The sequence below is a fragment of the Pituophis catenifer genome, unplaced genomic scaffold, assembly GCF_029215685.1.
Source record: "Pituophis catenifer annectens isolate HBS135680 unplaced genomic scaffold, rPitCat1.0.hap2 SCAF_4, whole genome shotgun sequence".
Classification (NCBI taxonomy): Eukaryota; Metazoa; Chordata; class Lepidosauria; order Squamata; family Colubridae; genus Pituophis; species Pituophis catenifer.
In genome coordinates, this window is record NW_027256884.1 from 93744664 (window position 1) to 93771836 (window position 27173).

The following is a 27173-nucleotide window of genomic DNA, read 5'->3' on the forward strand; positions in this document are numbered from 1 at the left end:
GAATCTTATGGTATCAAGGACAACAAATCTAACTTCCACTGAACTTCTTCAGAACTGCTTTAGGCTTGGCACGTGGACCTTGACATAACCTGTTGTCAGATTTTCAAGTGGCCAAAAGAAGACAGTAAAAGAAGGATAAGGATGGTAGAGATTACAGCATCAGTTAGTGTCATATTGCAGCAAAAGCTAGAATGATCTATCGGTAATTGTAGAACAAACTAGTTAGAAAGCCAAGAAAATGAAATATAATCTAAATATATAATATACACATCATGTAAATATATGGAAAAATAACAGGAAACTGTCTCTAATGCTGTAGCTGGTCTGACCTTGAGTGTGTTATTGTAAATAACTCTTTAGTAGTTAATTATAAATTATATAGATCAAGGGCCAATTCCTACCATTACTTTGATGTCATCCACTGTTTTAACTAAGTGAGGGATGCATTCAAAGTATTGCTCCTAGCATGTCTTGGGATGTTAGCTATCAATTGAAACTTTGAAATGCATTTTAATTTCCAATCTGCAGATAATTTTGGATCCATTATACAGCCACAGTTTAATACAGAATGTTCATGTGAACAGTCTCTAGTTATAGACTCTGAGATTACCAAGTTATTAGCACAGCTAAATGTAAGAAAACGTTCAAGAGAAAACTTTGTCCCCTTTTGTTAATATCGATTGATAAGTCCAAAGGTGTTGCAGTTATCTTTGTTGCATAAGTCAATATCCTAGGAATGAAGATCAACATCTGTTAACAGTAAAATCAAGCTTATTATCTTTCTTATTATAAGCCAATTAGCCTTAAATAAGCTTTAAGCTAGATATCTATGTTGCCTAATTGGCTAGATGAAAACAATATAGGTTTAATGAAAATGGTATGGTTTTGGATTAAACCCTCATATTTTTTTTTTAATTTGATTTATATGCCGCCCTTCTCCGGAGACTCAAGGCGGCTTACAATGCGTTAAGCAATAGCCTTCATTCTTTTGTATATTTTATACAAAGTCAGCTTATTGCCCCCACAAACTGGGTCCTCATTTCACCTACCTTAGAAAGGATGGAAGGCTGAGTCAACCTTGAGCCTTGGAAAGATTCGAACCAGCAGAAATTGCAGGCAGCTCTGTTAATGACAGGGTGCACTAAACCACTGTACTATCAAGGCTCTAAAATTTTATAAAATTTTATTGAAAAATATACTATGATTCTGATTATTTTTCTGATTACCAGTGACATTCCATAAAATAAAATTGAGGGAGCATCTATAGGTAAACTATATTACCATACAGGTAGTCCTATTAACTTATATACAGAGCACATCATGAGAAAGGCAGGGCCAGATGAATTAAAAATTGGAATTAAGATTGCTGGGAGAAATATCAACAACATCAGATATGCAGATGATTCCACTCTAATGGCAGAAAGTGAAGAGGAACTGAAGAGCCTCTTGATGCAGGTGAAGAAGGAAAACGTTGGCTTGAAACTCAACATTATGAAAACTAAGATCATGGCATCTGTCCCTCTCAATTCCTGGATGGGGAAGAAATGGAGGTAGTGACAGATTTTATTTCCCTGGACTCCAAGATCACCGCAGATGGGGACTGCAGCCAAGAAATTAAAAGACGCTTGCTCCTGGGGAGGAAAGCTGTAGCAAATCTAGATAGCTTACTCAAAAGCAGAGACATCACCTTGCTAACAAAAGTACATATAATCAAGGCTATGGTTTTCCCAGTTGCAATGTATGGCTGTGAAAGTTGTACCATAAGAAAGGCTGACTGCCAAAGAATTGAGGCCTTTGAACTATGGTGCTGGAGAAGACTCTTGCAAGTCCCTTGGACTGCAACGTGATCAAACTGGTTAGTCCTAGAGGAGCTCAACCCTGACTGCTCTTTAGAAGGCCAGATCCTGAAGATGAAACTCAAATATTTTGGCCACCTAATGAGAAGGAAGGACTCACTGGAGAAGAGCCTAATGCTGGGAAAGATTGACGGCAAAAGAAGAAGGGGACGGCAGAGAATGAGATCGTTGGATGGAGTCACTGAGGCAGTAGGCATGAGCTTAAATAGACTCCAGAGGATGGTAGAGGACAGGAAGGCCTGGAGGAATGTTGCCCATGGGATTGTGATAGGTCGGACACAACTTTGCAACTAACAAAGTCCTAGGTGTCAATGGCAATTAGGACCCGAATTTCTATTCCTAAATGATGTAATCATAAATCACAATGTTATTTGACCACATCACTTAGCATGGGAATCCCAGCAGTCTTGGTTGCAGAACTGTGTAGTTGTTAAGCAAAAGAGATGGGACTTCCAGGCAAGAGCATGGGCACTTGTACAAGTGCTGTGAGGTGTGAGCTAGTGCTGTTGGCAGGAACTCCATACTGAAGATGGGCCACTGGGACAGGTTGGTTAACGGCAGCTGCAGTCTGTTTGGGGGGCATCACAGATGGTCACTATGCAGTCTATACTATGGACAAGCTGTGTGGAACTACCAGCATGCACTACTATGGAATATAAGTGGACAGGGGCTGCTATGGAAAATAAGATTCCTTCATATCTGGGATTATCAAGAGAAAAAAGGGAGCTTGATTTATGAGAGTGACTTGCAACTGTGTCTGCCAACTTCTCCATTTTGCTTATGGATAAAATAAGATTTTGCTTATGGAAAGCCAGCACAGAAATTCACAAATGGCAATCACATGACTAGAGGAGGAGCTGCAATAGTTAGAACTTAAAGGATCAGTCATAAATTCCATTCATTCAGCTAGTTATAACTATGCAAAGTCATTGAATGAGTGGTCGTAAATTGAGGACTACTTGTATACATATAACTTAATCATCAGGGCTATTATCAGAAGCAACCTCAATATAGAAAGACATCAAAAAAGAGTATATTTTGGGCCGCTTGTTTCATTATTATATTAACTCATTGGTTGAAAGTTTTACTAAGCTAAATTTCCATCTTCCTGTAAAGAAAGTGTACAGATTCCTTCCGTCCCCAGCATTGTGACATTTTTAGTTAACTGGCAGGTTTTGTAGTATTACCAGAGAGCAGCTGGTAAAAGTTACCTTGCTTGGATGCATGCTAAAACAATAGACCCTTAAGGATATAGCTGATTTTACCGCTTCACAAATTATGATGATCTTTTTAAGGGCATTCAATGATCTTGGGAGTCAGGTGGCATTCAAATTTCATAAATAATTGAATACAATAATTGAAGCTGAATCCCGTGCATAGTAGCATTTAAACACAAGCATTGAGCTGCTATCATAATCATTATATAAGCTATATTCTCTTATCTAATTATAATGTTATGAGAGCATTCATTAGAAAATGAGCGCTCTCATAATGTAGGGAAACATTGAAGGCAAAAGGGGAAGGGGACGGCAAAGAATGAGATGGGTTGGATAGTATCATTGACACAATGAACATGAATTTGAGCAAACTCTGGGATACAGTGGAGACCTAGAGTAATCTGGTTCATGGGGTCATGAAGAGTCAGACACAACTGAGTGACTGAACAACAATAGTAAATAGTTGCTACTCCTATGGAGAATGTGAGGTATGACATAAAATTTTATATTTGAGATAAAGTAGAAATCTATAATACTACAAAATTCGAAACAGTAATACTATGGTTGCTAAAGATGTAGATAACTTCTGTATCCTTGCTTACATCTATGGTAGTAAAATAAAAGAACAAAAATGTACCCTGTTCATGTCCAAAGAACATCTTTACATCAAGAAATAAGAAGGAGATTGTACTTCACAAAAACTGATATATTGTAATACTTGTATTAAGTTTTAAGGTGCTACTTTTTAGATATACAGATATTCTCCCCCACCCTGAGTAACATATGCTGATAAAATTTCTCTTTGAAACATTTAAAAGCTATGGCGTGTTCTCAAGATCTGGATTTAGTAACGTTAAAGCCTCTCGAGGGATTATGTATGTATTGATTCAAATTCTTTCTCTGAACTTTAGAATCAAAAGGATTTTCTGCTCTGTTGTTTACTATGATAGGCAAAAGAACTCACCAAAGGAGAATTGCTGAAATTCTTAGTTACTTTCTGCCAGTTTTAGCACTTTCAGAAGAAAAGAGGTCTATTTTTTGTAATAACGAAGCAGTAATAAGGTTGCCTATGTTTTACTGATTTTAAAAATACATATTCTGCATCTAAATTACTTCTTCGTTTGAAACAATATGTTTTAAAAAAAATGTTAATGCCTGTAGGCAACAGGATTATATAACAAATAATTATTTCTATTAGAAACAATTTCTAATAGAATAAGGCTACAAACCTCTACATAATTACTGGCAAGTCATACTTGTGTATGGTGTAATAAAGCACATACAAATGCACATATACCTGTGACGTGGTGAGTTGACTTGTCTAATTCTGGAGAGAAAGGAGTCCCTCTTCCAATAATCCCTCTTTCACCTTTCCACAAGTCCTGGAACAGCCTGTTTGATAAATACTGCTACCACCTATTTTCCTCCAGATAAATGCTCCCATGAGTAAAGGGGGTCATCAGTTCTCCTGCTGTAGCTTAACTGAGCACAAGAATGATTGAGCTCCTTGAAATACTTTCAAAACGAGAGTCACAGATTCAGTAAAAATTCAAATCTTTATTATGTATATTGTGTTTGCAATAAAGAAAGAGGAATTTAGAAAAGGAAAATAGAAAAACAAAAGCAAAATAGGTGTGATAAAGAGGTTTTCTCAACTATGGCTTCTTCAGCCAAGAACAAATTCAACAAAAATATTTTAAAAGTTTAATAAAAGCATTACAACTAGATCATTTCCCATAAAACAAAACCTATGTATTCTACATCTACTGTATAGCCACTACTCCCTAAGCTGTGGTTCTCAACTTGTGGTCTGTGGGGCCCATGATGTTGTCAGAGGATGTCTGTGAAGGCTTGAAGAAATGTTAAGATTTAAATCTTGAGTTAATTCTTGGGGGTCTATGGCCATGATGCATGGCCACAAAAAGTATTTAAAAGGGGTCTGTCCATAATGAAGAAAAGGTTAAACATCTCCCTTTTCAAGACCTCCAATTAAGATGAGCCTATCTATTCTGATCAGATTTTCTACTGCACTAAAACACTTAAAAATCAGAAATTCTTAGTAATCAGCCTGAATCTCCTTTTCTTTTCATTTCATTTGTTCCTCAACTCTTCTTCAGTTTCATAAAATAAGACTTTCCCCTCTTCTATGCAACAGTATTTTAGATACGTATCTACAATTATTTATCTTTGGCTAGTCCTTCTTTTTACAAATTAAACTTACCTAGCATTTTATAACTGCTCCTCATAGAGCTTTGTTTTAAGATTTCAGTTCATGGTATCTCTGATCAAAATATTCTTGTATAACCGTAGAGCATTTTAATATATTACCTTCCCTTGAATTGGGATATAATGTCTTTAGTAATTTAGCCTATGAGTCAGTTAGCCTTTTGAGCTGTTGCATCAAAATGCTTGTACTTATTTAGTGGTGATCCACTAATATTCCTTGATCATTCGTATGCATGGTGTTACTAAGTCATATCCCTTGGTGCTTTATTTATGTATTTGTTTTTCCCAAACTTAATTAAGTTCTTTACAGTTGATATCTTTGAGCATCATCCTGTTGGATTTGTTCCAATATTTAAGCTTTTGAAGTCATTTAAATTTTATTTATTTGTTTATTAATTTTTTATGCAAATTTATGCATTTATACACATCTTCCTTATAAGAGGAATTGTGGTCTTGGTTCCCTTTTTTAATTAGGGTTTATTAAAAGTTTTTTTTATTAATATAAAATAGAAATAAAATAAAGATAATGGAAAAAAGGAGGATGGCAGAGGGGATGAAGTGAGCGGAAAAAGGAAAAGAAAGAAACAAAAAGCAGTGATTTCTAATTTCTTTTGGTACAGTAAGATACATGATAGAGGTATAATATCAACTTTTTACTTGGTCTTGTTTCCTAAGCATATTTCCTGTACATATGCACCTACTGTTGTTGTCAATTTATGTCACAACCAATGGAAGAGCACTTGACTTCCATTGATCTAAAATTAAAGGCCACTTGTCTCAGTCATCTATACTAGAAGAAAAGATCTTGAAAACAGAAAACATCCAGGATTTTGAACAATTGCTCAATAAAGTTTCACATTTATGCTGTATTTATGCTGTATGTGTTTCTTTTGAACTCTCTATATCTGTCTGTACCTGTTGAAAGTCAATAAACTCTATCCTAATAAAAAGGAGTAGAATAATCAAATATTCTGTATTTTTTATTGGAAAGAGATTGGAAAGAATCCAATATTAATATTTACCGCCTAAAATTAGTATATATTCTATCTTTAGACATGTCCATCTGTCCTTAAGTAGATCAGATTCAAAAGATACCTAAACATATGTACAGAAATGTATTCTGTTCCCTACAGTGAAAACACTCTTCAGTTATTTTAAACTTTTACAGCTGATTGCAAAGGTTAAGGATCAAATTCCTTGTCTCAGTCAATGCCTATGCAAACAGCAGTTGACCAAACTGCTACATGATTTCAAAATTAAACATAACACTTTTTGTAGATTTGAATATATACTTACTATTTATAAATTCTTTACAGATGTTCACAGTTTGTACAGACTGAACGTAACAAAACAGTTACAGGTGGTCCTCGATTTACAACCACAATTGAGCCCCAAATTTATGTTGCTAAGTGAGAAATTTGTGAAGTGAATTTTGCCCCATTTTACGACTTTCCTTGCCACGTTTGTTAAGTGAATCATTGCAGCTGTTAAATTAGTAACACGGTTGTTAAGTGAATACGGCTTCGCCACTGGCTTTGCTTGTCAGAAAGTCACAAAAGGGGATCACGTGACCCTGGGACGCTGTGGCCGTCATAAATATGAACCACTTGCCAATCATTTGAATGTAAATCACATGGCCATGGGGATGCTGTGATGATGGTCATAAGTGTGAAAAACATAAGTGTGTAAGTCAGTTTTTGCAGTGCCGTTGTAGCTTCGAACAGTCACTAAGCAAAATCTTGTAAGTCAAGGTCTACCTGTATTTACAAATTTGAAATGTTACAAGGAGGATAGTGAATATGGCAGTAGAACTAGCAATAGGAATAGCACTTAGACTTACATACCAGAAAACAGAATAACAGAGTTGGAAGGAATCTTGGAATCTAGTCCAACCCCCTGCTTAGGCAGGAAACCCTACATCACTTCAGACAAATGGTTATCCAATATCTACTTAAAAACTACCACCCCCAGTGCTTTACAAGTACTCTGTAAATTAGCACTATGTACTTAGCAGTTATCACTTTCATTTGTTATTAAAGGGAATGATTTTTCTCACTAAAGAACTACTCCTCACAATATTGGAGTGATGAAGAGAGCATTGACAGTGTGTTGGCACTGTAACAAGACTGTTATATCTGCCAATATTTCAGATTGGAAATGGGGATGTATTTATTTCAATGTGCTTTGTGTAGTATAATGGACAACTGTTCTTTGTATTCCTTATTCCTTACTTACCTTTATTCTGATTCTCAAACCCTAACAGCATAGTTTTCATAAAGTCTGATAAACAAGACTCCCAAACAAATGATTTCTTTATCTTTTTGCTTCATTATCTAGAGATAGAGAAATTTTTACAACCAATTCTTGGAAATATTTTAGGATTGTGTCAACTGACTATACCCAGAAAAACTACAGGAACAGGAAAATAATGATATATGCACACATACAGCATGGCTGTTTGGGTTCAGGACAGGGGTGAAATGTAAAATTTGTTACTACCAGTTCTGTGGGCATGGCTTGGTGGGGGGGGGGTAATGTGACGATGGGCATGGCCAACTTTTTTTTTTCTTTACTTTTCAAAACATTTTTTTCTAATGCTTTAAAAAGCCTCTGCCAATCAGGAAACTCAGCTGGGATCATCAGAGAGGCATTTAAAAAAATACCTCTCTGCCGATCAGGAAACTCAGCTGGGATTGTCCGAGAGGCATTTTAAAAAATACCTCTTTGCCGATCAGGAAACTCAGCTGGGATCATCAGAGAGGCTTTTTTAAAAATCCCCCCCCCCTCCGACCAGGAAAGCATTTTTTTTACCACCTCTTCGGCCAAGAGGTTGCAGAATACCGGCAAGACAAATTAAAAACAATATAAGGACTATGATCAATGTAATAGAATACTATGAGGTGTATCCAGAGAAACAGGTAGCCCTGATTTTTCTGGATGCACAAAAGGCGTTTGATAGGGTCAACTGGAGATTCATGACACAACAAATAAAGAATATGAAATTCGGGGAGAAATTCGAAAAGATGATAGTTTCAATATACACAAAACAGAGAGCAAAGATACTAGTCAATGGGAACTAACAAATTTTTTTGAAATAAGTAGAGGAGTACAACAAGGGTGCCCACTTTCACCACTACTTTTTATTCTAACACTAGAAAATCTACTTAGAAGAATCAGACTCAACAAAAATATAAAAGGACTCAAGGTTAAAGGAGAAGAATACAAGGTCCAAGTGTTCGCTGACGACCTTGTATTCTTCATAGAGGATCCATTAGAAACAGAATTAAAATTAACAGAAGAAATAGAGAAATTTGGTAAGGTGGCAGGTTTAAAAGTCAATAAGGATAAGACCAAAATACTAACTAAAAATTTAACAGCAAAACAAATAGAAGAGTTAGAAAAACAATCAGGATTACAAGCAGTTAAGAGGATAAAATATTTAGGTATCAATCTGACAACTAGGAATGTGGCTATAAAAGATAATAATTACGGAGAGTTAGTACAACAAATTAAAAATGATTTAGAAAGATGGGGGAAACTAAAGTTATCATTGCTAGGAAGAATTGGGGTGATAAAGATGAATATACTCCCAAGGCTCCTCTACTTATTTCAAACTATTCCAATTAAATTAGGGAAAAACTTTTTTACAAATTTGAATAAAATAATATTAAAATTCGTATGGGAGGGGAAAAAACCAAGAATAAATTTAAACATATTACAGGATAATAGATCTAGAGGGGGTTTTGGCCTACTAGCATGAGAAAAATACTATAAGGCAGCAAGTTTAACATGGATTAAGGAGTGGGTCAGTTTGGATAATTACAGACTATTAAAACTGGAAGGCCACGATCTATTAAAGAGGTGGCATGCCTTCTTGTGGAACGCCGGGAACAAAACATGTAAACATTTTAAAAACCACATAATAAGAAATTCACTGATTGGCACTTGGTTTGAAATTAAAAATAAACATTATATGAAGATTCCCGGCTGGATATCTGCATTGGAGGCGGCAACGCACCCCAACACACTAGCCCCCCATAAATTAATAAGATATAAAGAATTACTGGATCCCCAAGGAAGATTAAAAACACGGCAGGAACTCAGGGAACAAGGTATAGAAATAGATTGGTAGCCCTATCTACAAATACAAACTAGATACAATAAAGATAGTGAGGAAGGAGGAATCGAAATAAATCCCAACCGACTAGACAAATTATTAGGAGCTAAAGATGGAAATTTGATTTCAAAGATTTACAAATACTTATTAGAATTCGACCTAGCAGAAAATCTAGTCAAAGGACAAATGATAGCTTGGGCAAGGAATATTGTTAAAAACATACAATTTGAAGAATGGGAAAGGGTATGGGAAACCAACTATAGAATAACAAAATCCGTAGCATATAAGGAGAACCACTACAAGATGTGATACAGATGGTATCTAGCCACTGCGAGATTGGCGAGGATATATGCAAATCTCAATCCAACATGTTGGAAATGTAAGCAAGCACAGGGAACCTTTTTTCATGTCTGGTGGCTTTGCCCAAAAATTAAGAAATATTGGATAAAAATAAAAATTTGGATATCAGAAATAATTGCGGAGGATATTGAGTTAGAACCAGAATTTTTTTTGTTAGGAATGCTTAAACAAAACATTAGAAAAGAAAAAAAGTACCTAATATTACATATAATTACGGCAGCTAGGTTAGCCCTAGCACAAGTCTGGAAAACAGATCAATTGCCAACAGAGCAGCAAATAATTCAAAAAATTTATACATGTGCAGAAATGGATAGACTAACGTTGAAATTGAAAGATAAGGAAGACTCACAGTATTTTAAGATATGGGACAGTTGGTATGAGTGGATAAACCAATGGAAAAGAAGTAAAGTCAAAATTTAGTAAGAAATTAAAAGTAATAATTATACACCGTCATTAAGGAAAAAAAGAAAATAAGTTTTTGTATATATTTGTACTTATATACATTATATATACTTTGTTGTTTGTTGATACTGTTGATTGTATTTTAAGGTTGTGAATGTTTTATACAATTTTATTTTTTTTTAAATCTAATAAAGTTTGTTTTTTAAAACCAAAAAAAAGAGAGAAAAGTCTCTGACTATCCTTGCTGAGCCGCAGGATCATCAGAAGCTTTTTTTTTTTTACTTTTAAAAGCATTTTTTCATCGGAAGAGGTTGTAGAAAAAATGCTTTTAAAAGTAAAAAAAAAAAAGCCTCTGATGATCCTGCAGTTCAGCTGGCATGGGGGGGGGGCGCAGGGATTTTTGCTACCGGTTCTCCGAACCACCCACCGCCATCACTACCGGATTGGGCGATCCGGTCCGAACCAGGAGCATTTCACCCCTGGTTCAGGATTTTTATGCAACAAGGTTTCACACAAAATTACACTGTTAACACCATGGCACATTTGTGATACTTATTACTTATGGAATATAAGAAACATTGCTACAATGACATTTAGTGTATGAAAGGATAGACTTTCCCCACTTTGGAGCATATGTATAAACTGATAGATCTGAGTTCTGCACCTTGGAACATTAGAATTGAAACTCATGTTCCAGATCTTTAATTCCATCATAATTTAAGAAGTCAGGTTGGAAAAAGGGGTGCTTGCTGTTTCTAAGCTTGATTATTTGCCTGTAGATGGTTCATTGCTCAACTAGGTAATATCAGTGAACTGATCCAAGCAAACAACCAAGCTCAGAGACACAAAGGGATATATACATTCTACTGAAAATGGTGAGTGATTATGACATTTATAAATATAGCAAAATTATTTGCTATTAACTCTGCCTTTTATTTAAAAAAAAACTGCTCAAGAGGAAATGCAGAAAGTCATCTCATAAAGGAAGGAGGATTTGTGTGCAAAGAAATTTTGGTATACTTAAAAACGGCAAAATAAGAGTCATATTGATTCAAGAAGGAAAATAAGCCAAATTCACAATTTGGTCTTAACAAAGTACTATTCATATAAATTCTCATAAAAGACAATGAAATTTTTGAGTTCTCTGGAGTTCATCATCAGAGATAGTACTGAAAAAAGCAGAGGTTCAAGAAACAGGCCAAAGTTTGCAGGGATTCTTGAGGATAAAGGATGAGCTATATAAAGGAACTACTATATCGACTTCATAAATTTAAAAATAGCTGCTTATAAGACATATTCTTAATAATTTAACCTAAAGTACCCATGGTGAGTTTGTGGAATTCTGTGTTTTTCACTTCTTCTTTTTTTTAGAATAGAAGAGAATTCTTTATTGGCCAAGTGTGATTGGTCACTCAAGGAATTTGTCTTAGGTGTACATACATTGTGTCTCAGTGTACATAAGAAGAATAAAATACATTCATCAAGAATAAAAAGATACAACACTTAGTGATAGTCAAAGTTACTAATAAGTTATCAAATCATACTAGGAAACAAAAACAATATAATTGAAATATACAAGGAACATGGTTATAGTAATAAGTGGGAAAAGATAGATACTAGTAAGGAAGAGAAGAATAATAGTAATATAGTCTTTGTAAATTATTAGACAGTGTTGTGGGAATTAGTTGTTAAGCAGAGTGACGGCATTCAGGAAAAAACTGTCCTTGTGTCTAGTTGTTTTGGTGTGCAGTGCCCTATAGCGTCTTTGAGGGTAGAAGGTGAAACAATTTATGTCCAGGATGTGAGGGGTCTGTAGATATTTTCACAGCTCTCTTTTTGACTTGTGCAGTATACAGATCCTCTGTATACTGCACAAGTATAGATCCTCACGGTTGGATTATTGCAACACGCTCTACATGGGGCTACTCCTTTCGGTTTTAATTTGTAATTGATTTTAATTGGACTGTTTTAAATTGTGGGCTGAAATCATTTAATATCTTTTAAAATGTTTTTAAATTATGTATGCTATGTTTTACCTTGTCTGTTCACCACCCTGAGTCCTGCTGGAGAAGGGCGGTATAAAAATAAAATAAATAATAAATAATAAAATAAATAAAAGTGTTCAGAGACTACGGTTGGTCCAGAATGCAGCCGCTTGAGTGGTCGTGGGTGCACCTAGGTACTCCCACATTACACCAATCCTCCGTGAGCTGCACTAGCTTCCTATCGGTCTCCAGTCACAATTCAAGGTGTTGGTTATTATCTTTAAAGCCCTATATGGCTTAGGGCCAGGCTATCTTTGAGACCATCTTCTACCGCATAGCTCCCAGTGACTGGTAAGATCCCACAGGGTTGGCCTCCTCTGGGTCCCGTCAGCTAAACAATGTCGGCTGGCGGGTCCACGGGGGAGGGCTTTCTCTGTGGCTGCCCCGGCTCTCTGGAATCAGCTACCTCCTGAGGCCTGGACTGCTCCCACCCTACTGGCCTTCTGGAAAATGGTGAAAACCTGGCTTTTCTGGCAGGCTTGGGGCCGTTGATCTTGCCGCTGCGATCTTGCGAGATACGGCCATGAGCGGTGTGTATGGGTTTTTTTAACATCTCTTATTGTATATTGTTCATACTATCTTTGTTGTAAGCCGCCTAGAGTCCTCGGAGAGTTGGGTGGCATAGAAATACGAATAATAAATAAATAAATAAATAAATAAATAAATAAATAAATAAATAAATAAATAAATAAATAAATCCCCAATGGAAGGCAGATTGGTAGCAATTGTTTTTTCTGCAGTTCTAATTATCCGTTGAAGTCTGTGTTTGTCTTGTTGGGTTGCAGAACCAAACCAGACAGTTATGAAGGTGCAGATGACAGACTCAATAATTCCTCTGTAGAACTGAATCAGCAGCCCTTTGGGCAGTTTGAGCTTTCTGAGTTTGCGCAGAAAGAACATTCTTCATTGAGCTTTTTTGATGATGTTTTTGATGTTAGGCATCCATTTTAAGTCTTGAGATATGATAGAACCTAGAAGCTTAAAGGACTCAACTCTTGATACTGTGTTGTCTACTGTGTTGTAAGAGGTAGTAGTATAGGAGGTTTTCTTCTAAAATCTAAACTTTTTGAGTTGATTTAGGAAAATCAAGGAAAGCTTTGTCTTTCTTTCCAGTTCTGTAAGTTGACTTAAAAACAGCCCTCAAAGTTGTAAGAAGTTTGATTTTATTTTTTGGCATTACTTGATGACACAAGACAAGGTTGTTAATACAAAATGTTTGCTTTCATTTAGTTTTATCTCAGAAACATGCCTCAGACTTTTTGGTCAGAAAACGTCGTGCAAATTCCTTTATGGAAGAAAGCAAGAAAGGGAATATGGAGAGGGAGTGTATTGAAGAATACTGCAATAGAGAAGAAGCCAGGGAAATCTTTGAAAATAACCCCGAAACGGTAAGAGCTCTCTGACCTGTGGTGTTTTGTTCCCCATAATTAAAATAATCATGGCAGAGAAATCATTCTCATTTTGTCTTAATCATGACACACACATGCCTTGGTAACGATTTTTATCATTTGTCCTTGTGATATTGGGGTCACCATTGTTGTCATTTCATTTTTCCAATTTGAAATTAGCGGTTTTCCTCTTCTTCCTACACATTGTTTGCATCCCAGATCTGGGATGCTTCACTGTGGTTGCTAGGGTGGTTGATGATTGGGATTTGGTGAGGTCACACTGAACACATCTTCTATCAGAACTGTTGTGAGCCTAGAATGCCCCTTTGGTCCATAGGAATCTTCTGAGAGCTGTTCTGGTTCTTTCAAACCAGATCACCCTTAGGTTCTAGGGCATTGCAATAAAATGGGTTCCAGTGAACAGGTTATAATTGTGAAATATATGAACATTGTTTTTAGTTCATACATTTTCAAAATGATAGTTTGTTACATACATTTATTTACATTAAAAAGCACAGATTATATTTATAATATTCTTAATAACATAAAATATAGAAAACTATGTTTTTATAACCTTATAGTCCAGCTATTAAACAAGTCATTATTTTAAACAAACTGTATGTACTTCTTATCAATTCATATACATTCTAATTAATTTTTTTTTTTGAAAAACAGGATTATTTCTATCCCAGGTATTTAGGTAAGTTTATGTTTGGTTTTTTTAAAAAGTATGTTACTGTTTAAATGATAACAGGGTTTTTTTAATGAAACTTAAAAACATCAAAAAAATTTGGTTGTAGCAAAAATTTGATTATTCAATTAATTAGTGCTGATTTTATGACCCACTTTTTGTTTTACAGTTACAGTATAATAGCTTTGGACTGTTCTGAAAGTCCCATGCTTGGCACAAAGTGGCACCTATATTTTTTTAAGGAAAGAAAAAAGTGTCATATAATATCATTTGTTATCTAGTTGGAATGGCACTGTAGAGTCTGATCTAAAAGTATTTTGGAACATTTGCTAAAGCATGTTCTTTGCAATATGATTCTGTTCATTTCTGTTACAAAAGTTTAGTTAACTGCCATTACTAACTTGTTAATTAATGTAATTAATGTATTATTTAATCAACACTTTATTATCTAATTATTTCATTTTGGTTGAGATAAACTATAAAGAAAAATACCTTCTTTACAATTTTATCAGCTTTCTTTGTTACATAGAGTGCAGCACAGATGTATCCTTGAACAGTTTTATTTTTCTATTCACTGATACCAGATTTTATGTAATCAAGACTATTCTTGATTACCTGATTACTTGATTGTCTGTTACTTTAATATGGGCACATATTTCTTCAGTATGAACCAGTGGCAGTAGCTTAGCAGTTTAATAATACATTACACTATCACGCTAAAATCTAAGATCTTACAACAAAGGGAGAGTGCAAAGGAGTGTACAGGGCCTGAAAAAGTGACAGAATATGGAGCCTAGTAAATTTCTGAGGTGAAATGGGTATACAAGGGCCTAGTAGAAGTGATGCTGTTCCATGCAACATCTTTGCCTTTATTACATATTTTGGATAACAAATAGACTCAGGTGATTATTTCTACCTTTACAATACTAAGTAAATATTATCTCTAAATAATACAAATGAGAGTCAAATTAGGCTTATTTGTATGATTTTATTTCCACGAAGAATTAAATTTTCTAGGTTCACCCCTAAGTAAAAGTAACTGCAACGTTGATTTCTTATTCCTTCTCTCAATCTGTTGCTTTCGCAGAGATGGGTTAATTATTAGTGGCGACATTAGCATATACAGAGCGTGAAGTATCAAGATTATAACAAGGGGTACAGAACAAATGAATAGGCATATACAGTACTTCAAAACCTTCTAATTTATTATAATAAAGCTAAGAAGCCACAATGAAAAAATTAAAGTTACTTTCATATATCAAATGCAAGTTATATTTATTCTGCCATCAATTTATATTTTTTGTTCCTTTTTTTAATGTCTGACTGAAGTAGAAAGTTAGAAGTGACCAGGAGTGGGTTCCACTTACCTTTGCTACCGGTTTGCAACGGGAGCGCATGCACGGCGCTTCTGCGGATGTGCAGATCATCCGTGATGACATCTGGGCGGGGAGGCAGAGCCTCCCGCCACCGTTACTACCGGTTCGCAAGATCCGGACCAAACTGGTAGCAACCCACCACTGGAAGTGACCTTCTTTTGCATGTATCCCTTGTTCTGGTAACAGCCAGATCTGCTTCAGGGTATTTGTTTTTCACCATATGAAATCAAAATCATCTGCATTCATAATAAAACTAGAAGATACAACATTGTGTAAATACTGGCCAAATAAAAAACCAGCTCAATTTTTACAGAGATGAGAAACTCCCTTTGGACTCCTAAGTGGCCTTGATTTTGTTATGACTGATTTGTATAACAGCAGAGTAAATTTCACACTCCATTAAATCTTGGATCAAACTGTTCACTGTAAGGAAAAGAAAAAAAAAATCTGATTAAACTCCTTCATTCATTTAAATAATACATTTAAAAATGCACGTTTCCGTAACTTCAGTGAGAAGATATACAGGTCAGGAAGCCCTGCACCATGTAATGTTGTTTTTAGTGGCTATTGCAGGTCAATAAACAGGTGATTGATGCTTTCACAGACTGTCTGGCTTCATTCAGAACTGGAATTTTCAGAGTGCCATCACTGACTCCAGATTCTCCAGCTGATCTGCGGTCCTGTGTAACAGGTATGATTTCTTACACATTTTATAATTTCTGAACTAAGATGGAAACTATTATGTAAAATAATTGCAATTAGTAATGCAATTGATTGCATTAATACATTTACCTAGTTCCTGTAATGCAACAGTGGGAAGTATTTATTTTAATATTTATTTTAATAAACAAATGAATGAAAAGTGTATGAAAGAAATTGGCAGGGAACAACTTGAGTGAAGTTTTTTTCCTTTTGACTTTTCTTCTTGTAAAGGGTTTCTTCTTGTATATAGTGATGAAATTATAATCTGGTTATCCTTCAGATTACATAAGGAAATTGAAAAGATCCAAAATTCAATTTATATTTTTATTCTTCAGTAACTGTTTCTGTCTTTTATCCACAAGAACAGAGAAGGCCTAAAGGGAATCATTTTTAATTGTCTTACCTGAAGACTGGACTGCTGCACTAAAGTTTCTGCAATCTCAAATTAAATTGTGTTCTTATTCATTCTTCCTTGATGTGTTCTGTATTGTCATTAAAGCCTCTGGGGATGGAATCAGTGATAAGCATGCCTGAGCATGTTATCTTGCTAAATAGTCTCTAGTGAGAGTTAATTCTCTGATGTTCCTTTTTTCCTTCAATTGTGCTTGTGTCATAGCACAAGCTATTGGGACAACAGGGAAAACAAAACAAACACAAATCTAGCAATTGATCACTAAGGCACCCCTATCTTATACATTTTGTAATGAAACAAATTTGCTTGTAACCTCAGCAGAGCATCTGACAGTATTTGTATGTCTCAGTGCTGCCGGTTAACACAGAGTGAGTTCACTGAGCCAAAATGTGGTTTCTTTATTTTTGGCATAATCTACAAATACATTGTGGTTTAATGACTTCTCAAGGAAGAAGCATGTCTGAAAATTCTCTTTCACTCAGCTTTGTCACAGAGCAGTGATGGGTTCCTCCTGGTTCCGCCGAGCCGGTAGTGGTGACGATATGATGTCACCGAACCGGTTCTGCCCCCCCCTACACCCCACCCACCCCCGCACTATTCTTACCTTTTATTTGGCCCCACCCCCAATCTATTGCTGCCTCCTGAGTCCCAGCTGATGGCTAGAGGGAAAAAAACTGTTTAAACTCTTGCCACTGGGCTTCAAAGGGCCTCCCTACAGCTGATCAGTGTTAAAAGAAAACAAATGAGTAGACCGGTGCTTGCAAAAATAAATGGGTAGATCGGTACAGCTCTGCAAGCAGTTAAAAGCCTGGTCAATCAGTACCTCTGCTAAATCCTAAATAATTGTCACAAGACCATCAAGCCATACCCACAAAATAAGCCACACCCACTACCCAACCGGTAGTAAAAAAATTTAGAACCCACTCCTGTCACAGAGGATCCATCAGGTTAAAGTAGCATGGACTTTTTATTTCAATTTTTAGCTGATTCACTCACTCAGAGCAGTCCTGGGCAAATACCTATTCATACAATATAGTGTTTTGTTCAAACTTGGCAACTTAAGATGTGGGAACTTCAATCCCTAGCAAGCCAGCAAGTCCACTTACCTCAAAGTTGCCCAGGTTGAAAACAGATATAAGGCTGTGATGGCGAACCTATGGCACGCGTGCCAGAGTGGCACACAGAGCCCTCTCTGCTGGGATGTGTGCTGTCGCCGTCAGATCTCCATGGCGTTTCTTTCATGAGGTTCTGTTTCCCTGCAAACGACAAAACAGAAGCTCACGAAAGAAAAACATCTTACCTCTTGCTGTACTGCCAGTGTTGGGATACCTCCCGCCGGCCAGCTGGTCTTTGGGTCTCAGCTGCGCATGTCTGTGCATGCACACATGTGCATGTCTGTGCATGTACATGCACATGTCCATGCATGTCTGTGCATGTCCGCATGCCCATGCATGTGCTCATTTGTGCGCGCACATACCTTTCAGTTTGGGCATGTGCGCACACACAGTTTGGGCACTTGGTGTCTAAAAGGTTCGCCATCACTGATATAAGGCATGTTCTAGCATGCTTTCAGTTCATTTGTTGTAATAGTACTTTGTAAGGATTTGTAACCATTAAAAAGAGTTTAGGATTTTCACATGGATAGAATGTTTAATATCCTGATTTGACATTTGGCTTTAAACACCCACAGGCTACCTTAGTGTTACAATGCCTAGTTCAAATTGCTAGTTTGATATATAAAATCCTAAATGACTTATGACACAAAGAAACTACTATGCTTATATAAGCATAGTATATAAGCTTGAGGGGGCTCTTCTGTGAAATGGAGACAAGGACAAATAACAGAGTTTTCTTACTGGTAGCAATTTTGTCTCTGTGATTTTCTCCATGCAGAGGTTTAAACAAATTTGCTGCCAAAACTAGCTACCTAGTGAAAAAAGAAAGAAAGAAACTGTTTCGGCCAAACTTTTTGATTAATTGAGTTTATATGGAGAATAAAAACAAATTATTTTTTTGGTATGATTTTTTTTTACTCTCAATAGAATATTTTATGATATTTTAAAATGTTAATTTTATAAATTGTGATAATTCTGTAATTACATTGGAAATTTTATAAATAAATTCAATAAATGGGCAGCATTCACTTACAAAGAGATCAGAAGTTTGTTCTGCATTGCATCTGAGAACAAGCTGAAAGGTTCAGCAAAAATTAAAATTGCATCTGTAGGATACAATGACTTTTATCTTCAGTCATTGAAGTCCTTTCTTTTTTAGGCTGAAAATGAAGAAACAGAATTAAAAGAGAACTGGTTATAATATTAGGACTTTTCTGATTCTGTAATCTTCCTGCAGTAATACCAGACCAGTGTAATCCTTTGCCATGCAATGTGGATGGTTATGAAGAATGCAGAGATGGACAAGCCACATTCACATGCATTTGTAAATCTGGATGGCAAGGAGGAAAATGTGAAGAAGGTATGGTCACTAAACTAACGGATAACAGGGTATATCTTTTCATCATATCTTTTCATGTATGAATATACATGTTCAGCATATGACAGTAGGTTGTTTTTTCTCCCCCACCAGATATAAATGAATGTGATGACCCTATAAATAAAAATGGCGGATGTGATCAAATGTGTGTTAATTTTCTTGGAAGCTACCGCTGTTACTGTGAAGATGGTTATTATATACAGCCAAATAAAATGGGCTGCAAGGGTAAGGAAAAAGTCAGAAAGTACAAATGACAACACACTAGAAACAAAAGCTCAATTTATATTATGAAATAAGACTAAAAGGCTAAATTGTATCAATCGTAGTGCCCATGGCTATACAAGCAGCTTTCAGTGCATGTGTTCTAACATTAAGTGGGAACATAAGAAACTGTTGCATATCGAGTGAACTTGCAGTCATCTACCATAAGGTTGTCAATAACAGCATTCCAGCTTTCAGACAAGATTTGTAACAGCCTGTCAATCTTATATTTGGAATGCCCTCCATGCCCTATCATGAAGCAACAAGCCCTTCTACTTCTATATCATAAATGCCCAAATTTATCAGTTATCCATTAATACAATGGAAAACTAGTATGTGAATATGTTGACATTGTGTTTCAGGCAATCTACCATGGTTATTAACAGATTTAATTTATATTTACATGAAATTGAATCAGGACCAATGAAAGGGGAAGGATCACTATATTCTGGCTTTGACTTAAGATGATTTGCTTACAAAACTTGATTTTTTCCTTCACCCCATAAGGATAATTATATTTAATTAAGATGTGGAGAGTGTATATCCTTCCAAAACAAACCCTGTTTAAATGTAATCCTTTCCATACATGTTGGATTATGCATTTTATTACTCTATGGTCCGTGCTAGATGATATTAATGGAATTTCAGAAAGCCTAACTTAGAAAGAATGCATGAAAGAAACCTTAGACAATTCATGAAAAATTAAATTAGCAATAATGTGGAAAATGAGATAACTTATCTTTAACAATTTAATGAACATTTGAGAATCAAATCCTTACAATTAGTAAAATGTCCACATCCTATTAACTTGCATTGTTTGTTTTTTTATATGTTCACATTATCCATAATTTCTTGGTTAATATTTCTTAGTTAATATTTGCAGAACTTTTCCAGCTTTATTCCATTGTATAAAATTGCAACAGAATAGAAAAGTAACAATTTCCTTTTCGGAGAAATTAATGCACATTTTATATGTATAGACAGGAATGAATGCATATTGTATCAAAACATTTGTGGGACAGCACAGTGCAAAAATACACCAGGGAAGTATGTATGTGAATGTGAAACTGGTTTCTTCTACAATTCAACTACAAAGAAATGTGAAGGTATATATATTTATTTGAAGTAGATTGCTAAACAAACTACTAATTTGTCTTTTGTAGAGAATTTACTATAATTTTCTATTGAATAATTGTCACTTTGATTTCATATAAATTCCATGTCGCAAAATATATGTTATAGAAATATGCCATGTCTACATTTGTATAGAACGCAAATATGTTATTTATACTGAATCTAAAATGCAAAAGTTAAAGTCACATGCACAGCAAACATATAGACCTTAAAACATGTAATCAAGCAGTGCTTTAGACTATCAATGTTAGGAAATGATAAAATTCTGAGACAAAAAAAAATCATTAAATATTTTTTTCCAAGATTATTCTGTACACCTTTGATCCTAATTCTTTATGGTACCAGGAATTTCCACCCTGAGAAAGGCCAAAAGAGAACCTTATATAAGGGGCATTCAGCCTTCAGAAAAAGTCTTAAAACCTAACTTTGCCAGTTGGGTCCTGAAGAAACTGGTGCTGGTTGGAAGTGGTTGGTACACTAAGAGAAAAGGCACCCCACCTTTCTCTTCCAAGCCCTTGTTTTAACTTGTTTTATTTTTGTAATTTTAATTTTAACTCATTTTTATATTTATAAGTGCAGAACAATTGTTTTATCTTAATGTAAGATGCTCAGATTTGTCTGAACTGTGAGATTAACAGCACATAAATTTGATAAATAAATAAGATTTTTTTAAAAAAAAGTTTTAATGCTGCATTTCACATTGCCATGTGCCTCCAAATTCTTGACTGTGTTTGGCCAATGCAACAGAGAACTCAATTTGCTTCATCGAGATAATATTTTGCCCTGGTCAGCTCAATTTTCTTTCTGGAAAATTATTTCCCAAGGCTTCTCAAGTATTCAGAATTTGCACACAGACGTACATGTCTATGATACAGTTGAATTGAACTGCTTTTTGCTATAGAGAATGAATATAAGCAGTGTATACTGTACATTCCAAACACTATATCTAAGATGTTATTGATTTAATATGTAATATGCAGTAATAGCATAAAACTTTGGTTTGAATATTATTGAACAATAAGTATATTATTATTATTATTATTATTATTATTATTATTATTATTATTATTATTATTTCACTATACTCAGCAATTTCCTTAGCAAGAATACTTCAGTTCAGTGACTGTTTTTATTCATTCAGTTAGCCTTTTCCACAGTATTTGTTTACTAATACATTTTCTAGTTGCTTATTTAATGAGTGAACCTTGGGTAAAAAAGCCTCAGCTATTGAAATTTAAAAGCAGCAATCTTTCAGTAAAGGATCCTTTGCATACAATGAAAATAAGTCTTCAAGACATTATAATTGCATTTTAAAAATCATGAAAATGTAGTACAAGAGGCCTTGCCAAGATAAATGGATAGTAATGGCATCCTATCAAACATTCAGTAAGCCTTTGTTGTTGTTATTTATGTCCTAAAACTGAAAACCTGATATTTATGACATCAAGTTGACTGCATTTGGTATAACTGGTAACTGATTATTTTAAATGCAGTAGAGGAGTACCTGCATCCATTTTTTATAATTCATGAATTCTTAGGTGCCACCTAAATATGCATTTGTGCTATTCTTTCAATTCTTCAATTTCATATTATTTATGCATGATTCTCAAGGGTTCTGCCAGTTGATTCATTTTGTCTATTTTCTTGCAGATATTGATGAATGTGCTGAAAACACTTGTTCCCAAATCTGTGTCAATTCTCCTGGAAGCTTCACATGTTATTGTGATGGCAAGAAAGGTTTCAAGCTTTCCAAGGATATGAGGACTTGTGAGGTGAAATATAATTATTATGATTTTTATTTTTCTTGATGCCAGGAGACAGCTAAACATCTTTTACCATCCATTTCTGCACTATGTCTGATTTACTGATCTATTCATAACTTTTTCTCTCCCTGTATTCAGAGCTACTTATTTTTATTACTTAGATTTATATTCTTTTTTTTTTTTGAAATTTTTTATTTTTATTTTTAAAACATAAAACAACATCTTTTTGGAGCAAGAGTTTGGCCCGGTATAACATAGGTATAAATTCCCAATTTCATCGATTAACATCTTAAGACAAACAAAGAATAACAAAAAACAAAACAAAACAAAAAAACAAACAAAACCCAAATCTAAACCCAATTTTTTCCATCCAATCTAACATCTTATTCTAACATTTAAGTTTTTATTATGTAGTCACCCTAACTCTTAAACTTCAAATCCAAACAGCACTTTATAGTATTCATTTATCATTTTAAACAATAAGTATTTCATGTATTTTCTGTACTTCAAAGATCCAAATCAAATCAATGTTTCTTTTAGAACACGTCTAATATAAAATATTTCATTCCTCTCTGAAAAACATTTTAAAGTCAATATCCATTCTTCAAAAATATTCTTCATTTCTCCTAGGTTTATTTTTAGCTGGATTGCAGCTTAATTAGCTGGTTTCCAGGGATGCTTTCCTCCATTCCTAACCTTATTTATTGGCTGGGTCACAGTTAGATTTAACTGCTTCCAACGTTTTCTTCTTCATTCCTCCTATTTTTATTTTTAGCTGGATAACAGCTTTTCAGCTGTTTTCCAGGAATGCTTTCCTCCACTCTTAACCTATATTTTGCTGGTTCACAGTTTAGCTTTAACTGCTCCCCAGTATGTTTCCTCCTCTCCTGTTAGGTTTATTTTTGCTGGATCACAACATAATAAGTTGTTTTCCAGGGATGCTTTCCTCTACTCCTTACCTTATATTTAACTGGTTCACAGTTTAGCTTTAACTGGTCCCCAGCGTTGCCTCCTCTTTAGATTTATATTCTTCTTTTCCTCTAAAATTTCAAAGCAGCATCCTCTAATTATATCTTCTCATCAAGACAACAGCAGTTTTGTAAAGTAAGTTGGGGGTTGAGAAAAGTCACTTGGACAGATTCCTTGGCTAAAGGTGGACTTGAAACAGAGTTCCTATATATTAATAAAATATATGTTCTTATTACTTGAAAACTCTACATGACATAGGAATAGGTTACTTGAAAGATTGCCTTCTACCAAGAACATCTGCCCACCAAACACGTTCCCAGAAGGTTTCATCTGTTAAATCTTGTCATCTGTGAATACCTTTCTATGGTTACCTCTGAAAGGTACTCTCTTCCCACTATACAATAGACCCCAACTCTTCTTGCCTTCAGAAAAGCCCTTAATACCTGGCTGTTCCCCAAAGCATTAGGGGCTAGTTAGGAATCCCCTGTGATTGTTTTGTTATGTACTTAAATGGTCCCCAAGCTCTGACGTTTGGCAGCCCGGATGGAGTGGGGGGACAGGAAAACAGGGTGACACAAGCGACGAGTTGATGCATACGTGTGCACACACACATAGCTCAACTTGTGCAAGTTGAGCTGTGTGCATGAGCACGCAACCAGCCCACTACTCATGCAAGTTGAACTGCGCACATAAATGTGTGCACCAGCCCACCACTTGCACAGCCTGGTTGCAAATAGGCCTTGGCCCAGTCATGGGCCATGGCCCAGGGATTGGGGATTCCTGATGTATTAGGTTACTACAATTTTTATTATTGGTATTCATATATTCATATATTGTATTGCTTAATATCATGAAAGCTTTCTCTCCTTTGCTTTATTGTTTGTTTTTATGCTGTACACCACCCAAAAGTCACATTAATTGAGCTGGATGACTTTATTCTATAAATAGACGACTAAAGATGCTCAGATAAAAGTTTAAGATTTGATTTCTGTGACTAAAGTTCTAAAATATAGTTATTTTAGAAGATAGAGATATTGTATTGTCATTAATCATAATAAAATATTGACTAGTTATAAAGGTCAGAGTTAAGCCTGAGTCCAAATTAGAGTCAAAATTAGACAAGCATTATTCATTCTATGAACAATTGGATGGCTTAAAGAAAAGAACAATGCAAGTACAGGGAGCTTGAGTTGGATTCAGGCGCTGATACTAGGAAGTAGGATCAATGAAATTTTTAGTTTCTCTGCAATAAGCAGGAATAGGAGATATTATATGGATTGTTATTATAATTGACAATATATGGTTAAATCTTCCTTTCTTGTCCTGTTTTGGTTTTCACCTCTAAAGTTGTAATTTACTTTTGAATACAATAAAAATATTAACTATACAAATGGATGCATACTAATAATAGGCCTCAACAATGGCAGGTAGATTTTGGAGAAGAGTTTGGAAGAATCATTACCCAATGTTTCTTTTGCCTGTTATTTCTAGACGATACCAGATTGTCTCCCTTTGAATCTTGAAAAAAATTACGAATTGCTTTATCTGGCAGAACAATTCATTGGAATCCCTGTTTTGTATTTGAGGTTTAGATTGCCAGAAGTTACAAGGTGAGTAGATATGAGTAAGCATGCAGATAAATGCAGTTCTATTACTTATGGCTATTGTGATGAGCATATAACTAGCTGTAGGCAGTTTTATCAATGCCAGTTAATTGTATTTTATTGTGTAATATTGTTTCTGGTAGATAAATAAAAAAATAAAAAGAGCAAAACCAAAGAAAAGAGAAAGGCATACATATGTACATAAAATAAATAAAATAAAACAAATAAAACAAAGCTGGCAGTAGCTTCCTTCTTCCCAACCTACCTCCATTTTTTTCCCCAAAACCAATAATGCTGTTTAAATATTTTCATACTTTGTTTTGGACATCTGTCATTATTATTGACTTCTTTTTGAATTAGTTTAATTATTTTTAACACTTTATCTTTTACTTCAAAAACCATATTCTGTGTCCTTGCTTACCTTGCTATGTTATCTGTGTCTGTGTCTGTAATTCCTGCTTTAATTTGGATAGATTTTTGCAGTGAATGTATATGGAGATATGTATAGATATAACACGTACACATATATAAAACATGTTTTATATACACACACACACACACACACATACATACCATGTTTTCCTGAAAATAAGACCCTGTCTTATATTTTTTTGAAGCCTGAAATAAGCGCTTGGCCTTATTGCCATGAGCTCAAAAGCCCAATCATATATTGACAGCAAATTTCTTTTTTCCATTTTTGTGCCAAATTGATTCTTGCTGCTGACAGCATACTTCATTTATATTTTCTGGACACATATCTAATTTAAAAAATGTGATTTTAATTCAATTTTGGGGGGAAATTTTCTGGATGTTTTGGTGCATTTCCTTTTGGTACGTTTGAGTCTTTTCCCATAATCATTACATGCAATAAAATGTTCCTTCTTTGTTGTTGCATTTCCAATATTTATTGTTGTATCATTTGTTTTGAAAATAATTAATGGAGTTCTACAGGTAGCCCTTGACTTACAACAGTTCATTTAGTAACCTTTTAAAGTTACAACATCGTTGAAAAAAGTAACTTCTAATCATTTTCACACAACCATTCTTCACACTCATGGTCATGTGATCAAAATTCAGATGCTTGGCAATCGAATCATATTTATGACGGTTGTAGTGTCTTGGCATCATATGATCACTTTTTGCAATCTTCTGACAAGCAAAGTCAATGGGGAATCCAGATTCACTTAACAACAGTGTTATTAATTTAACAAGGGCAGTGATTCACTTAAAAACTGTGGCAAGAAAAGTCATAAAATGGGACAAAACACACTTAACAAATGTCTCACTTAGCAACAAAAAGTTTGGGCTCAAGGACGACCTATATATCTTTTGTAAAAGTTATTTTTTACTAATTTTCGATCACACTGTAGCATTGTAAATTTTCCTGATTTTTCTTTAGTTCTTCATTATTCCACTATTATTTCAGTTTTAAAGTTTTGCACCCATTTTATCATGCAGTTTTTAATTTGTGCTGTGTACATTTCATACTTGAATAACTATTTTTAAATACACACTAATAAATTATTTTGATTCTGTGTATTTCACATTTTATTATCTTTCTCTGGGTCCCTCCTTCTTATTTGAGATCACTTTTTATTTTTCAAGTTATTTGCAAATGCATTAACCATGAAAAATGCTCATGTTCATTCAGCAATTCTTGTTTTATCTTGAGTCAGTTTTTTCAGACCAGATATATCATATTTGCATACGTGTAACAACATACTTAATGTATATATTCAGTCTTCTTGTTGCATAATTTTTAGGCTTGCCGTTTTCTCAATTCAGATTTTCTGCAGAATTTGACTTCCGGACTTACGATAAGGAGGGTGTGATACTGTATGCTGAAACCATAAATAGTACAGCCTGGTTTCTACTTGCATTGCGCGAAGGAAAGATTGAAATTCAGTTCAAAAATGAGCTTGGGACAAAAGTAACAAGTGGTGGTAAAGCTATTAATGATGGCTTGTGGCACATGGTAAGTCTTTTTCAGCAAATGAGAACCTGAAAACAGAGTCACTATTGTGAACTGAAAAGCCATATAAATAATCTAAACATACAGAGAAAACCAGGTTTATGAAATAAGCCTTTTTTAAAAAAAATAATACACTTGTAGTATAATCTGTCATTCTGTTTAAATGAAATAATTGTATGTGTTTT

The 27173-nt window shown here is 34.9% G+C and overlaps 1 protein-coding gene across 1 annotated transcript in view; it reads left to right on the top strand.

Moving 5' to 3' along the window:
- Positions 1-27173, top strand: part of PROS1 (protein S) — a 38193-nt gene that overhangs the window by 1689 nt on the left and 9331 nt on the right. The window contains exons 2-10 of the mRNA XM_070943745.1: positions 13454-13611; positions 14287-14311; positions 16283-16369; positions 19145-19267; positions 19379-19510; positions 20527-20652; positions 22331-22452; positions 24904-25022; positions 26802-26991. Of these exons, the coding sequence (XP_070799846.1) occupies positions 13454-13611; positions 14287-14311; positions 16283-16369; positions 19145-19267; positions 19379-19510; positions 20527-20652; positions 22331-22452; positions 24904-25022; positions 26802-26991 (1082 nt within the window). The remainder of the gene's footprint in view (positions 1-13453; positions 13612-14286; positions 14312-16282; positions 16370-19144; positions 19268-19378; positions 19511-20526; positions 20653-22330; positions 22453-24903; positions 25023-26801; positions 26992-27173) is intronic.